Source organism: Pleuronectes platessa, chromosome 4, assembly GCF_947347685.1.
Source record: "Pleuronectes platessa chromosome 4, fPlePla1.1, whole genome shotgun sequence".
Taxonomy (NCBI): domain Eukaryota; kingdom Metazoa; phylum Chordata; class Actinopteri; order Pleuronectiformes; family Pleuronectidae; genus Pleuronectes; species Pleuronectes platessa.
The window spans coordinates 9867676-9880108 of NC_070629.1; the positions used below are offsets into that span (position 1 = coordinate 9867676).

At 42.7% G+C, this 12433-nt stretch overlaps 3 protein-coding genes across 4 annotated transcripts; all 3 read right to left on the reverse strand.

Moving 5' to 3' along the window:
• Positions 1-705: 705 nt before the first annotated feature.
• On the reverse strand, positions 706-3597 carry ctu1 (cytosolic thiouridylase subunit 1 homolog (S. pombe)). Its single transcript, XM_053420739.1, has 3 exons — positions 3430-3597; positions 1863-2363; positions 706-1751 (listed from the first exon to the last, which is right to left on the reverse strand). The coding sequence occupies exons 2-3, from the start codon at positions 2356-2358 to the stop codon at positions 1216-1218; spliced, it is 1032 nt and encodes a 343-aa protein (XP_053276714.1). The 5' UTR covers positions 2359-2363; positions 3430-3597; the 3' UTR covers positions 706-1215.
• A 403-nt stretch (positions 3598-4000) lies between these two features.
• crybb2 (crystallin, beta B2) lies at positions 4001-5237 on the reverse strand. Its single transcript, XM_053420945.1, has 5 exons — positions 5175-5237; positions 4852-4970; positions 4506-4638; positions 4269-4411; positions 4001-4169 (listed from the first exon to the last, which is right to left on the reverse strand). The coding sequence occupies exons 1-5, from the start codon at positions 5235-5237 to the stop codon at positions 4001-4003; spliced, it is 627 nt and encodes a 208-aa protein (XP_053276920.1).
• Positions 5238-10282: 5045 nt separating this feature from the next.
• LOC128438382 (beta-crystallin B3) lies at positions 10283-12036 on the reverse strand. Of its 2 annotated transcripts, none has more exons than XM_053420943.1 (6): positions 11965-12036; positions 11527-11624; positions 11207-11325; positions 10961-11093; positions 10635-10777; positions 10283-10526 (listed from the first exon to the last, which is right to left on the reverse strand). In XM_053420943.1, exons 2-6 carry the CDS (start codon positions 11599-11601, stop codon positions 10283-10285), a joined length of 714 nt encoding a protein of 237 aa, XP_053276918.1. In that variant the 5' UTR covers positions 11602-11624; positions 11965-12036. The 2 variants fall into 2 exon arrangements, with proteins under 2 accessions (XP_053276918.1, XP_053276919.1); XM_053420944.1 differs by having other exon boundaries at positions 11872-11993.
• Positions 12037-12433: the final 397 nt, after the last annotated feature.

The following is a 12433-nucleotide window of genomic DNA, read 5'->3' on the forward strand; positions in this document are numbered from 1 at the left end:
CACGACGAACCCACACAATAAAATGGGAGAACTGGGGCACCAGAGATTCCATCTCTGGCTGTGTGTTGGAGAGCCCCGTGGCAAGATCCACTGCCACAATCGGCCTAGGGACTAGGTGGGGGATGGTGGCCTTGAGGTGGGAAAAAACAAGGCGTTCAAAAGACTTCCACAAAAGGCAGGGCGATGGGTCTGTTGTCATAAAGTCCTGTGGTCCTTGTTTTTTGGAGGGATGAGATCAAGGTGGAGGATGTTTAGCAGGCAGGATTGAAAGGGGTGGCAATGTGGTAGAGGAAAGGGGGTACTGTGGTGGGCATGTGTTTATGAACTGGAGTTGAACTGCGGTTATTCAATCAAATCCAGGAGAATGGGTTGTTCTGGGACTGTACCTGGGACCATGCCATAATATACAACGGGTGAATGTATGACTTTTGAAAGCACAGGAATGTGTGCTTGTGTGTGTGAATGCAAGTATGTATTAACTGGATTTATGTAATCATATGCAATAAACAGATTTAGAAGTGCAATAATACATTTAACTTGTTTACCAACAGCTTGCACTTTCAAATAATAACCTGCTAGCAAGTTTATGTAAAAATCTAAATCTATTATAGAGTCTGGGACCTTCACAACAGAGGCATGCAACCCTGCTGGTAAGAACTCTTGAGCCAGACAAACCAAAGAGAAACATGGAGACAACACAAAAAATGTGGGACAAAGCTTTTATTAAATTAAAGTTCACTAAACACCTTGTAATGTGACCATGGATGTCACCATATCTATCCCATAGGCCGGTACACAGGATAGCAAAAATAAGATAGCAAGAACTAAAACATGCTGGTACTGTGATGTCACAGTGCAGTGGAACCAGGCATAATCATCTCAATTTTAAAACAAATGTAGCCATGACATGTAGTCCATGTCTCTGCATGTCACAGACCTTCAGGAGAAAACTAGTTATGCATGTGTAAGTATTTAGTATTTGTGCCTGCCAAAGTATAACAAATCAATAATGAAACAGAAAAATACAAGCATGGAAAATACTGAATTTAAAACCAAATAAATCGCATTAAAAGAACATCCAGACTCAAATACGTGTAAGCTGATGATTCCTCACTTGCGTATTTTCCCATATAAAAGACATAAAAAATGGTTTATGCTAAAATATCATTAAATATATTGTCAGTCTGATTGTTAATAGAACAGGGGATACTACTTTTAGAAGTCTACAGATTTTAGTTTCCTTTCTTCTTTCTCAGTAAGGGTCTGCTGGGAGAGGAGTTTTTCATGCAGTCTGTGGTGTTTGCCGATACCTAGCCTTGGCAGGCCTCGGTTCAGCCCCTCCAGCAGCACGCAGGCCTTGCAAAGTGCCTGGCTGGAGATGTAGCCACACCGACCACAGGTCCCCTGCACGGGCATCTTCACCCCATCCCGCACAGAGAGGTTCTCCCCGGAGTGGATGATATCCATGATGGAGCTGGGCCTTACACTCTCCAGGTCCTTTAAAAAGGTCCTGGCGTGGCCACGATATGCATTGGGAGAGTAGATACATTCAGTGGAAAAGTAGTCCAACTTCTTAAAGTAAGCATACAGAACAATCTCTTTCTCATAGGCGTATTTGAGGGGCTTGCAGCGCGGCACGACCCCATCACCCTCGCTGACAGTGGAGATGGCGGTGCAGCGGCGTAGACGAGCTATATCCCCTCGCATGACGTTCATCAGAACTGTTTCTGCAACATCATCGGCGTTGTGACCTGTCGAAAAAATTTAATTTTAACGTTAAGGCTGATGCTGCTAGTCTTTACATTTCAAGGTTGAAAATCTTCTATTGATAGTTTAAAAGGGCTATGTGGATTCGACGTTACCTGTACATATCTTGTCCACTTTCAGCATGATGGCTCCTCTGTCTAGCGCCTGCCTTCTGAACACTCCACAGAAGGTGCAGTTATTTTTCAGTCCCACCTGCTTCACTATAGCATCCATAGTCCAGCCATACAGCTCCTCATAAGACACAATCATCAGTGGCAGTTCATACTGTTGCTGATTCCTCTTCACGGTCTCCAACGAGTCGTCCCGGTAACCAGTGATTCCCTCATCCACTGAGAGAAGCATAAGTTCAAGGCCATAGTTGTATCGATCATTTAGGAGCTTCATTACATGTGCAAGCACTGTCGAGTCCTTCCCTCCCGAGGCAGCGATTCCTACAATTTCACCAGGTTGGAAGAGGTTTGCTGCCAAGATGGTCCGATGCACCTCCTCCTCAAAGGCCCAGAAGAAGCATTCCTTGCACAACGAGTGGCCTGTTTTTGGACGCTTTAGCATAGCTCGCTTTTCTGCACAGCTGCTGCACAGGATAGGCATATTGACTGTTGACAAAAGGTTTTGGAATGAGGTTATAAAATGAGTTTAACCAGTGTTTCTTGTTATGTCAAAGTCCTATGGAAGCACAAACCTACAAAGCTTTTTTCGATGCAGGTGTTTTGACAAAGCAAACAGTCTGTGTTTATTGTAGATTGGTTATATAGGTGTGTTTAAGTCAAGTGTATTAAATCGTATTAAGTTGTGGGAACAAGAAAAAATACAAGACAGTTAATTATTCAAACAAGATTATAACCTGTTCTCACAAACATGAAAAACTATTATTGTTCGAACAAAGTCTAACAGCATTAATCACCACATGTGGCTGCAGAACGCGGTGTTGCTCAACCGAAGTTATATAGTGCTGCATTAATATAATAATATAATAAAATTAATAATAATATAAGTGACTTATCGGTACCCTTTAAGTAGAGGGACTTCTGGAATTCATTAATCTAGGTCTCGAAAAAATCCACAAAACATAGTTACACTGTTTGTGCTTCCAGGAAGATACTGTCAGTCATCTATCAGTTTATTTTCTAAGGAAAACTAAAAACTACAAATATGCTACATGGTGGTTCAATCCAGAAACTCCCTCTGCCCCAATTCAAGAATTGATTTTACTGTTATTTATGCCACTGTCTCACAATTCACACTAACAGCAGAGGAGGGCAACTAAACTGTCATGGACAAAGTTAAAAGCAATGCCAAACTAAATGACTAACAAAAATGCCCTTACTTGATGTCCAATAGAATCATAGTCTGGATAATAAGAATTGTTGTATCAATTACCCGTTTTAAAGGTGAACATTCACTAGTTACGTTAGCTGTGATGGTGTCTTCATGAAGAAACGCTGACATGAAGTTGATTAAAACGAGTTAACCTTACCTATAAATGTTAAAGTGTACTTAATATAAGTAAAGCACACAAATGGCATTAATCATTTTTAGTATCATTATTGAAGTAAAATAATACGAGATTATAACTCAACATCATCATACGGTCAACATTGAACGTGTCTTGCTAGCTAAGCAAAGCTAACAGTAACATTAATGTTAGATAACGTTTCATACCAAAGTCTCCGACGAGCCCAGCTCTGAACTGAGGATATGAGGTGGAAGTATCCCAGGAAAAGTTGGATAGAGTATAACTTTTCTTACTTAAACAACTTCAGTTTTATACGAATGAGCTGAGGTTGTGTAGCATGTTATTGCATCGTGTGTGGCTCTTCTTCTCCGGTAAACAGAGCGTGGTGGCGAAAGTAAGGCTCTGCAGCATCGCCTATCGACCGGAGTTTGACAGTGCATCTAAAACTGTAATACCGACAGCCCTGAAATGTGTCTGTGGTACCTTTATTAATCATTGAATAATACTGATATTGTTACTTTAAATAAGTCTGTTTTGTGTCTTCGAGGTGAACTTGAGAAGTCTGGCAAAGAGCAATGAGAGGTCAATGACACAAGCAGGTGAAATGTAAGCAATAAGGATTTATTAATTTGCATCAAAGAATGTCACTACTGCAACAGTTGCAATGGATATCAAAATGCCGTATGGTGTAAATGAAGGACAAAGGGGTTGCTGCTGGGGGGGGGCGGAGAGTTAGGTGTCCGAGGTCAGGGTTCACGACAGGAAAGAGTCACAAACTTAGTTGACTGGGTGAAAAGCACCCCTCTGATGCCACTGCATGTCCCTGATGCGCCGAACCGACTGGATCTGAGGAATCTGGGCCCCGAACTCAGAGCTGTCCTTGTACTCCCCCTTTTCAAACAGGTACTGATAGCCTCTGTAGCCTGGGTACTGGTAGCCCACCCAACTGGTGCGCACAGAGAGGGGGGAACGGAGGAGAGACAGTTAGAGGTCAGAGGTCTGAGATAAGTGTGGTGCAGAAGGCTTGTTTGCAGGATGGACTCACGTGCCACTCTGAACCCGGACAGAGGAGACCTTCTCCTGGTAGCCGTGTGCGTGGAAGCTGGGGACATCATCGTCTATGATTTCTATCTTCTTCCCTGCAAAGCTGGGGTTTTCGTAAAGGACAATCTTGTGCTCCTGGCTGTCCTGAGAAAGCAACAAAACAATCCAGTGGGTTGAGTTGTTGAGCAAATCATGAGGTGAGTGATGGGGGGTTGTAACAATATTTAAATGGTTTTACCACTTTAATCGGGCGAAAAGCAACAATGGTGTCACTGCGCCTGCTGTTTGTCCAGGAATCCCAGCGAGGATACTCCCCCTTCTCAAACACATACTGCTCCCCTTTACAGCTGGCCTGCTCGTATCCAACCCATCTGAAGGGGCAGAGCAGACACATGGAGGGTTGTCGTTGGTGCAGGGGGCAAAGCAGGAAGGAAAGTTGGTTAAATATGCATAGAATCAATTTATTTGTGTTCTTCTGTGTGCCATCGCCAACTCAATATAAAATGTTCCAGCCCCTCTCCCTCTGTGTGTAAGGTTCTAAAGTCCGAGTCAAGTTTTCTGTCCGTCTCCACACCCACACTCACGGTCCGCACAGCACCAGTATGGAGCCCACTTTCTCCACGCCTGCTTCCTGGAGGTTGTTACTGGGGCCAGTCAGCTCATGGCAGCGTCCCTGGAAGTTTTCCTGCTCATATATAACCAGCTGTGAGCCAGTGGGAGAGAAGAGGAGAATATGTTCAACATAATGAAACAAGCTTTGTTGTGCTTCTTTTTCAATTTGAAGTGTTCTCCGACTGATGTTTAGAAGATACAAGACTTCAAATGGGGAACGCACCAGAGCTCACAACCCAGAGGGAACTGTGAGATGTAGACTGAGCTGCTCTGTGTTTACTGCATTTCCTCTCACCTTAAACGCACTGGTGCCTGGCTGCTGCTGCTTGGATGCAGGGTTCTGGTGGTCTGTGGCCATAGTGAATGGATCAGCAAGGAGGAATCTGAAAAGAAACAGCATTATTCGAATCAATCATGTATTGTTTCTGAAATATCTGTGGATGTTCATATGTTTAAAAACATCTTTAAGTTTAAATCTGAAATGTAAACAGGACAAACTGCTTTTAATCCCTCTCCGATTGATTATGTATCTGTTCCTCTCCCTCCAAAACAGATTCACGGCCTTCTGAACATAGAATCACTGCAATGTAACATGGGAAATATATTCATGAAATTAAAACTAAAATATAGTTAAAAAAGGAGAACAAACACTGAGCAAAGATTATACATGTAAAGTTAACAAAATAGAGCACAACAGACATCAACCGCTTACCAGTACCTGTCTGTGCCAGTGTGTTTGTGATGGTGTGATCAGCTCAATATATACGGGACGCCCAGGGGTGGAAACTCTGCCAACAGTACCCCACAGTGTCCAAGCTGGCCTGCAGATCGGCCTGCCATAGGCCCAGAACATCGAAATGAGGGGTCACCGTGTAGCCTCCCCCCACCCCGGGGTGTCGCACTCCCACAAAGTTATTTCATTAGTAGCCAGTTTTGTCCAGCCAGTCATTGTTCGACATCCACATGATTCAGCACAAACAGTGCCAAGAGACCTGCACCTACAATGAGAGGGAGAGAGAAAGAGAAGGGTTGTGAAAGATGGGGTTTACTGTACAGGGGAGATGGTGGACTGGATTGAATAACAAACACTGCTGAACATTTACACTAGTGCAGGTTTATTTTGTATCTAATTTCTAGAAAACACTGCAGCTAATGTGTGCAAAGCTAAAAAGTAGCAGCACAGAAGGTTGGCACGAAGTTAAAACCTTTGACTGCCCACAGGCTTCATTTTCATCTGTGTTTGTTTATTAGTTACAGGATTTGGCAAAAACTACTGAACGGATTAACATGAAACTTGGAGGAAGGATGCAACGTGAGTCAGGAAAGAACCCATGCAATTTAGGTGCAGATTTGGATCCGGGGGAAGATCCAACATTTTTCTAAACTTTCTTTAAAAATGCGAGATGCGAGGACGTCTTTCAACATTTTCTATGATAGGTATTACCTTATTCTGCTTTGTTTCCTCTACAGTTCAAATTTTTGCTCCATTATATCTATCTGACAGCTGCAGTTACAATTCTACTAAAGAGTGATTTACCCTCCAAATGTCTCTAATTCTTTCAATTAACTAAAAGTTGGATGTATAATAATTTTGTGAAGCAGTCTTTGTTTTTCTTGATTAATCATCTCACAGCCATTGGATTTCTCATGTTACTCTTTGGAGGAGGTCAATTCCATATAAAACTTTCTTCACCTCCATTAACTGCAACAGTTCAAGTTCAAGTTTTTATTTGACATTAACCAGTCTGCTCAGAAGTGAATAAAAATAAAAGCACAGTAGAAAGAACTTCATATAAAAAAAGTAAAACACAATACAATACAAAACTGAAATGATACACATTCAAAGAATATACATATAGAGGTACAATGCTAATTGTGCAGTATTAACAAACTAATACCACATTACTACTACACTTAGCTAGTATTTTGTCATATTCTTAGTGATATTTTTAACTTTTACAGATCTAAAAAAATATGAATACCTCTTCTTTTTAAAATTTGTTCAGATGACACTTCTAAGGGCATATAAACTAAAGTCAAGATTTCAGATCTGAGGTTTTGTGGTTCAGCAAAAAAATAAAGTGACATATGTCACTTTATTTTTACAGTGCTCATACTTGAAGTAATTTTGTATTAATTTGATAATTTGATAATTACTTTTCTCAGCTTCTCATATGTAATGAGTGTCATCATATCTCAGTTCAGTCTGCACTAGAATCATGTGGAAATGTGAAAACAACTATTCTTGCTTGAGTATTTATGTTGGTGCAGAGCAAAAGAGATCTGGAGCTCACTAAGTTGGCAAAAGGACGTTTACTGTAAATACTGTCTGTATGGAACTTATAAGGCAGTGTTGTTCAGGTATCATAGCTGCACTGCACCGGAAGCATACAGCTGACTACCTGTCCTGTTGATACTACTGATACTGTCCCAGCAATCATTTTCTTATTTTAACAGAAATCCAACTGCACCTTGTTATTTTTCAGTAAAAACAGTCTTGTGTATCAATATCAGCGATTCTCGTCCTCACCCAACTCATCAGGGAAGCTGATCTAACCTTTGCACTCTGGCCTATGTGAGGAAGTCCGTAAAGGTCAGTGCCTGTGGGGAGAGGCGTGTGCACGGACACTTTGTAAACAAAACCAAACAACAACAAAAAAAACTTGTCTTGTCTTGTTGTGTTTGCAATTTAACTAAAAAACACAGAAATAACTGTGACGCTCAGTCATTTATGTTTATGGTTTTCTATTTCCTGTTTTATTTTGTAGCCCCGCTGTCACTGTCTTGTTTCAGCTTCTCACTTCCTGTCGTTAATTGTCTTCTCAATCCTCATGTGTTTCACCTGGTGTAATTGCCCCGGCCTTCCTGCTTTGTATTTAAGCCTCTGTTTCCCTTTGTCTGGTGTCGGGTTGTACTAGTTGTTTTCTCCCCACGTCGTGAGAAATGGTTTGTTTGTTCCTGCGGTTTCGACCAGCTTCTCCTGCTTCCTCGTTCCTTGTTCTCAGTGCGCCTTGTCGCCAGTGTTACTTTTGTTAGTGTTCTTGTTTTGTTTTTGTCTTGTTAAAGACGTTTTTGTATATTAAATCCCCTTTTTGTTATAACCTCTGCATCCTGGGTCCATCTCCTCCTTCAAACCGTAACAATAACGTTCTAAGGAGTCATATTACACATCCCTCCAACCATCCATTATCATGACTTTGTATTGTTCATGGGACGCAGGGGGGGAGGGGGGAGGGTTGGAGCTAATCAGGTGACATTGGGCGAGAGGCGGGGTACACTGTTGGCAGGTTGCCAGCCTATCACAGGACTTACATACGGCGACAAACAACCTTTTACTTTCACATTCACATGTCTCCAACTAACTCAACCCTAGTCTGCATGTCTTTGGACTGTGGGAGGAAGCTGGAGAACTTATAGAAAACCCACACAGACCCGGGGAGAACATAAAACAACTGTATGTTGTGTTATGTTATAAAGTCTTCCTGGTGAAGACCGTACAGACATAATGTACAACAATTAATGTATGTAGTTTAAACATAGCAAAATGAAATACAAAACAAGGCCTTGATTGAGACTGTGAGGATCGGTGTGACTGTGTTAATCTTCATGTAACCAAGGATTTTGGTAAAGTCTGGTCTGTTAATTTCTGTCTTTAAAGACACATGATGCTGAAAGTACGTGGCATTTGTTTTTGGGGCGGCTGTGGCTCAGGAGGTAGAGTGGGTTGTCCTTTCACCAAAAGGTCAGCGGTTCGATCCCAGTCTCCCCCATTGCACATGACAAAGTGACCTAGGGCAGGACAGAGGACACTGACAGTGTGTGAGTGATGTGCACAGCAGAGAAAGTGCTGCACATCAGTGCACTGTATGAATGTGTGAATGTCAAAACCTGTACTTAGAAGATGGCTGTCTAAATACAGACCATTCACTATGTACTTCATTACAACTAATTTCAGTTCAGCATTAGAAACATTAGAATGAACCTGAACGGTTTATAACAGTATCATCTCTCATTGGCTGATTCAAATCACAGCTCCCTTGGCCTTATGAAGAATATATTAACCTGTACATGTATTGATTGTGTCAAAGAGTACAGCTCCATGCTGTAGTACAGTATTTAGACTGAATATGACACAACATCCCGAAAACAAATTAGAACACACACTCACAATTATTAGACTGGTTAAGCAATCAGATTTCTAAACATTTAATGAAGTGTGGATAAACCAAACTGAAACCCCCTGGACTCCTCTGATGGATGATAAGATGCCACATACTGTATGTGTTTTCTTAAAGGACCCATATTATGCCCATTTCACCACAGTTGATATGGTTCCTAGGGGTCTTAATGAAATGTCTGTAACATATTTTGGTCAAAAAATCACAAGGATCATTTAAAACAGCACCTTTTTACCCTGTCTAAAACAGCCCTCCTCAGATTGATCTGTTTTGAGTGCGTATCTAGCGTATCGTTACTGACATAGAGGAACCACAACAATAGCGGGAGTTTTTTTTCCAGAGTTTTTGTGACTGTAGACATGCCAGATACCCAAATTAACGTGTAGAAGCACTACAAAAGTGAAATTTTCATAATATGTCCCCTTTAAGGCTCACAGTTGGCAGAGTCCTGTTTATGCCTATGCCACTCTATTCTTAATTTGTCATGTATTTAGGCACCAAAGAGAAAAGTTTGGACATGTTGATAACTCCTCTTAATCATGGTATGATGGTAATGAATTCTGTTTTTGATTATTACCGCTATATTACAGCAGAATATTAGCATCAGAAGACTAATATAATATTTTCCAAAATGCTGCACTTAATTCATAGATTATTTTGATGACTAATGATGTAATGTTAGCTCCTAATAATTACCTGGTGACCAATAATGATGGATGAGGATCATTACCCATCAAATGCACAATGACGACTATGGAAGGGAATGCAGTGCACTCTGTTTTAATAGCAAGCATACATACAGTATGACATCATTTCCATTGCTGTTGTGCAGATGTGTGTCTACTTATTCTCTAAGTCATGTGCTCATAATGCTACATGAGGTGATTGACATCACAGGGGAAACACAAACAGTAAATGGGCCTTGTAAATCAACTGAGCTCATCTTAAGAGAAAATATGTGGGTGACACTATTTTCACATCGACATCATCTCTGATTGTGGCTTTTCAGTTTAAGTCACCTTGACTAACAGTAATCATCAGTAACACCACCAACAAACAGGGCCAACTCCAGGTCAAACAACTTTATTGGCAACTGAAACATACATGGCATCCCTCACTGGGCACAAGCAGCAGTTTGCCATGGTTAGGTCAAGGCAGTGGGCGGGCACTGTCAGCAGCGTGGGGGAGGCTGTGGGAGGGGTCTGGAGGCAGGCGAGGATGCTGCTCAGCTGGCTCCAGCCGAGGCAGGGGGGGCAGGAGGTACTGGGGCGGGGTCGGGTTCAGGGCCGGGAGCCGGATCCGGGTCAGGAACGGTGAAACAGCCCCTCTTGTGCCACTGCATGTCCCTCACGCGTCGGACAGACTGGATCTGAGGCGCAGGGGCCTCCCAGTCATTCCAATGCTTGAAATCGCCTCGCTCGAAGATGAACTGGCGGCCTCTGTAGCCTGGGTACATGTAGCCAACCCATCTGGAGAAAGGGAAAACAAACTGTGTGATATTTGTCACATAAAATACAAGATTGGAGTTATTTATTAGTTCATCATCTGATAGGTCTAACTGAAAGGAAGGATCTTACGTTCCATTAAGTGCCTTGACACTTGCTACACGATCCTGAAAACCGTGGCCCCACAAACTGGGCACATCATCATCAACAATCTCCATCTTTCTACCAGTATATCCGGGGTTCTCATACAGGTGGAGCTTGTGCTCTGCACTGTCCTGTTGAGGAGAAACAGACACATGATACTTTCAAGTCCTTCAAATGACTCCAGTCAGTGCTGACTGTTTGTAAATGTTGTGTTGGAAGGTCAAAGAGCCGTGTGTGAAAGGGATGTGTGAGCAAGCTTAAATATGAAGCCATGCACATATCATCATGTCAGTTTTGTGGTTAAAGTCACCCACCACTTTGAGCAGCCTTAGAGAAAAGAGGGAGTAGCTGTTCTGGCTGTTAGTCCAGGTGTCCCAGCGTGGATACTCGCCCTTCTCCAAGATAAACTGCTCCCCTGAGAAGCCATGTCGATCATAACCCACCCAGCTGAGGGGAAAAAGGAGAACACAGATGGTAATGTGACAAAAAAAACAAACACATATGTAAAGAAGGATCAGCACTTTATGAGCTAAATTAACTGAAATATGCAATATACTCACGGTCCTGACTCAACTATCAGAGATCCGACCTTCTCCAGGCCCTTCTCTGTCACATCTTTACACTCAGCAGAAAACTCTGCCTTGCAGCCCTGGAAGTTCTCGAACTCAAACAGCACCACCTGGATAAGGGAGAGACCTGTTCTCAGACTGCATAGCACCAATAGTTGGAAATAAAGGCCTCCAGGAGATGACACATATTATCCACTAATTATCGCATTGCTATTGTAAGATATCATACAAACAGGGTGCAAAAGGGAAGTAAAACAATTCAGGGAGAAATCCCCCCCTGATCAAACCGGCTTTTCATTTGTAGACAGTACCTTGTACGTGGCTCCAGCTCCACCCTGGCTCTTCCCAGCAGCCAGCTGCTCTGGGGCGCTCTGCTGATCTGACATCCTCCTGATCCACTGCTCCTCCACTTTTTGGCAGCAGCAGAAGCAGCACACACCCAGACATAGACCCATCCATCACACATGTACACACAGGCACAGGAGGAGAGCTCAATGTCACAGTTGAAACTCATAACTCACCCTGAAGGGGGATTTTATTTTGTCCTAAAGTAGCAAAACCTCATCAGCACTATAGTATTCTGTTTACAGGATAATACAAAAGCAGTATTCCTTATTAGGTTCAGTTACAGTCCATGATGTCAAAATCCTTCAAACCTGGGTCTTCACTTATGCAGCACCTTCTAACTCCATTGCACTGGAATCAATACACCTGCTCTTAAATTCCTGTGTCCAGAATGTGGCCTTTACCTGGGTATGCCTGCTAGGAAGTTAGTAGTGTCCCTCTTTCTCTGTGCCACTTGGTGTTTGCTGGGGTTGAGCCATTAGAGGGCAGGGACAGGGGGGGTATTTATGGTTTATTTATGGCAACAACAGCAGAAAAGGGGGAGCTGTTGATACAGCAAGTCTGTCGCTCACATTGTGTCCGTAACGCTGCCTCTCAATAGGCAGCTGTGTTGGCACACGCTGCCCTGCCCGTCCGCCTGGCTGCCAGCGAGCACTGTGTGCGGGCACAGGGAGTGAGCGCCAAGAGGATTCAGCAAACAGCCATGCTCAGCACAAACACACACCCACCCACACACACACACCCACCCACACACACACACAAACACAGACACACTAGACTACACCCAATCTCAGCCACATCAAACCTCCTCGCATCTTTCCAACAAAAAGTTTGGGTTTGTATTGTCACTAAGCTTAAATGCTTCCATTCACA

Bases quoted from the DNA above. Each gene is read 5' to 3' on its own strand.
- crybb2 (XM_053420945.1), bottom strand. From the start codon at position 5,237: ATGGCCACAGACCACCAGAACCCTGCATCCAAGCAGCAGCAGCCAGGC. The intron at 4,971-5,174 runs GTGAGAGGAAAT...ACTGGCTCACAG, and splicing joins CAGGCACCAGTGCGTTTAAG to CTGGTTATATATGAGCAGGA. The intron at 4,170-4,268 runs GTGAGTCCATCC...TGTGCGCACCAG, and splicing joins GTCCGGGTTCAGAGTGGCAC to TTGGGTGGGCTACCAGTACC.
- LOC128438382 (XM_053420943.1), bottom strand. From the start codon at position 11,601: ATGTCAGATCAGCAGAGCGCCCCAGAGCAGCTGGCTGCTGGGAAGAGC. The intron at 11,326-11,526 runs GTACTGTCTACA...TCCCTTATCCAG, and splicing joins GAGCTGGAGCCACGTACAAG to GTGGTGCTGTTTGAGTTCGA. The intron at 11,094-11,206 runs GTGAGTATATTG...TTTTCCCCTCAG, and splicing joins CTGATAGTTGAGTCAGGACC to CTGGGTGGGTTATGATCGAC.
- ctu1 (XM_053420739.1), bottom strand. From the start codon at position 2,358: ATGCCTATCCTGTGCAGCAGCTGTGCAGAAAAGCGAGCTATGCTAAAG. The intron at 1,752-1,862 runs GTAACGTCGAAT...TTTTTTCGACAG, and splicing joins AGTGGACAAGATATGTACAG to GTCACAACGCCGATGATGTT.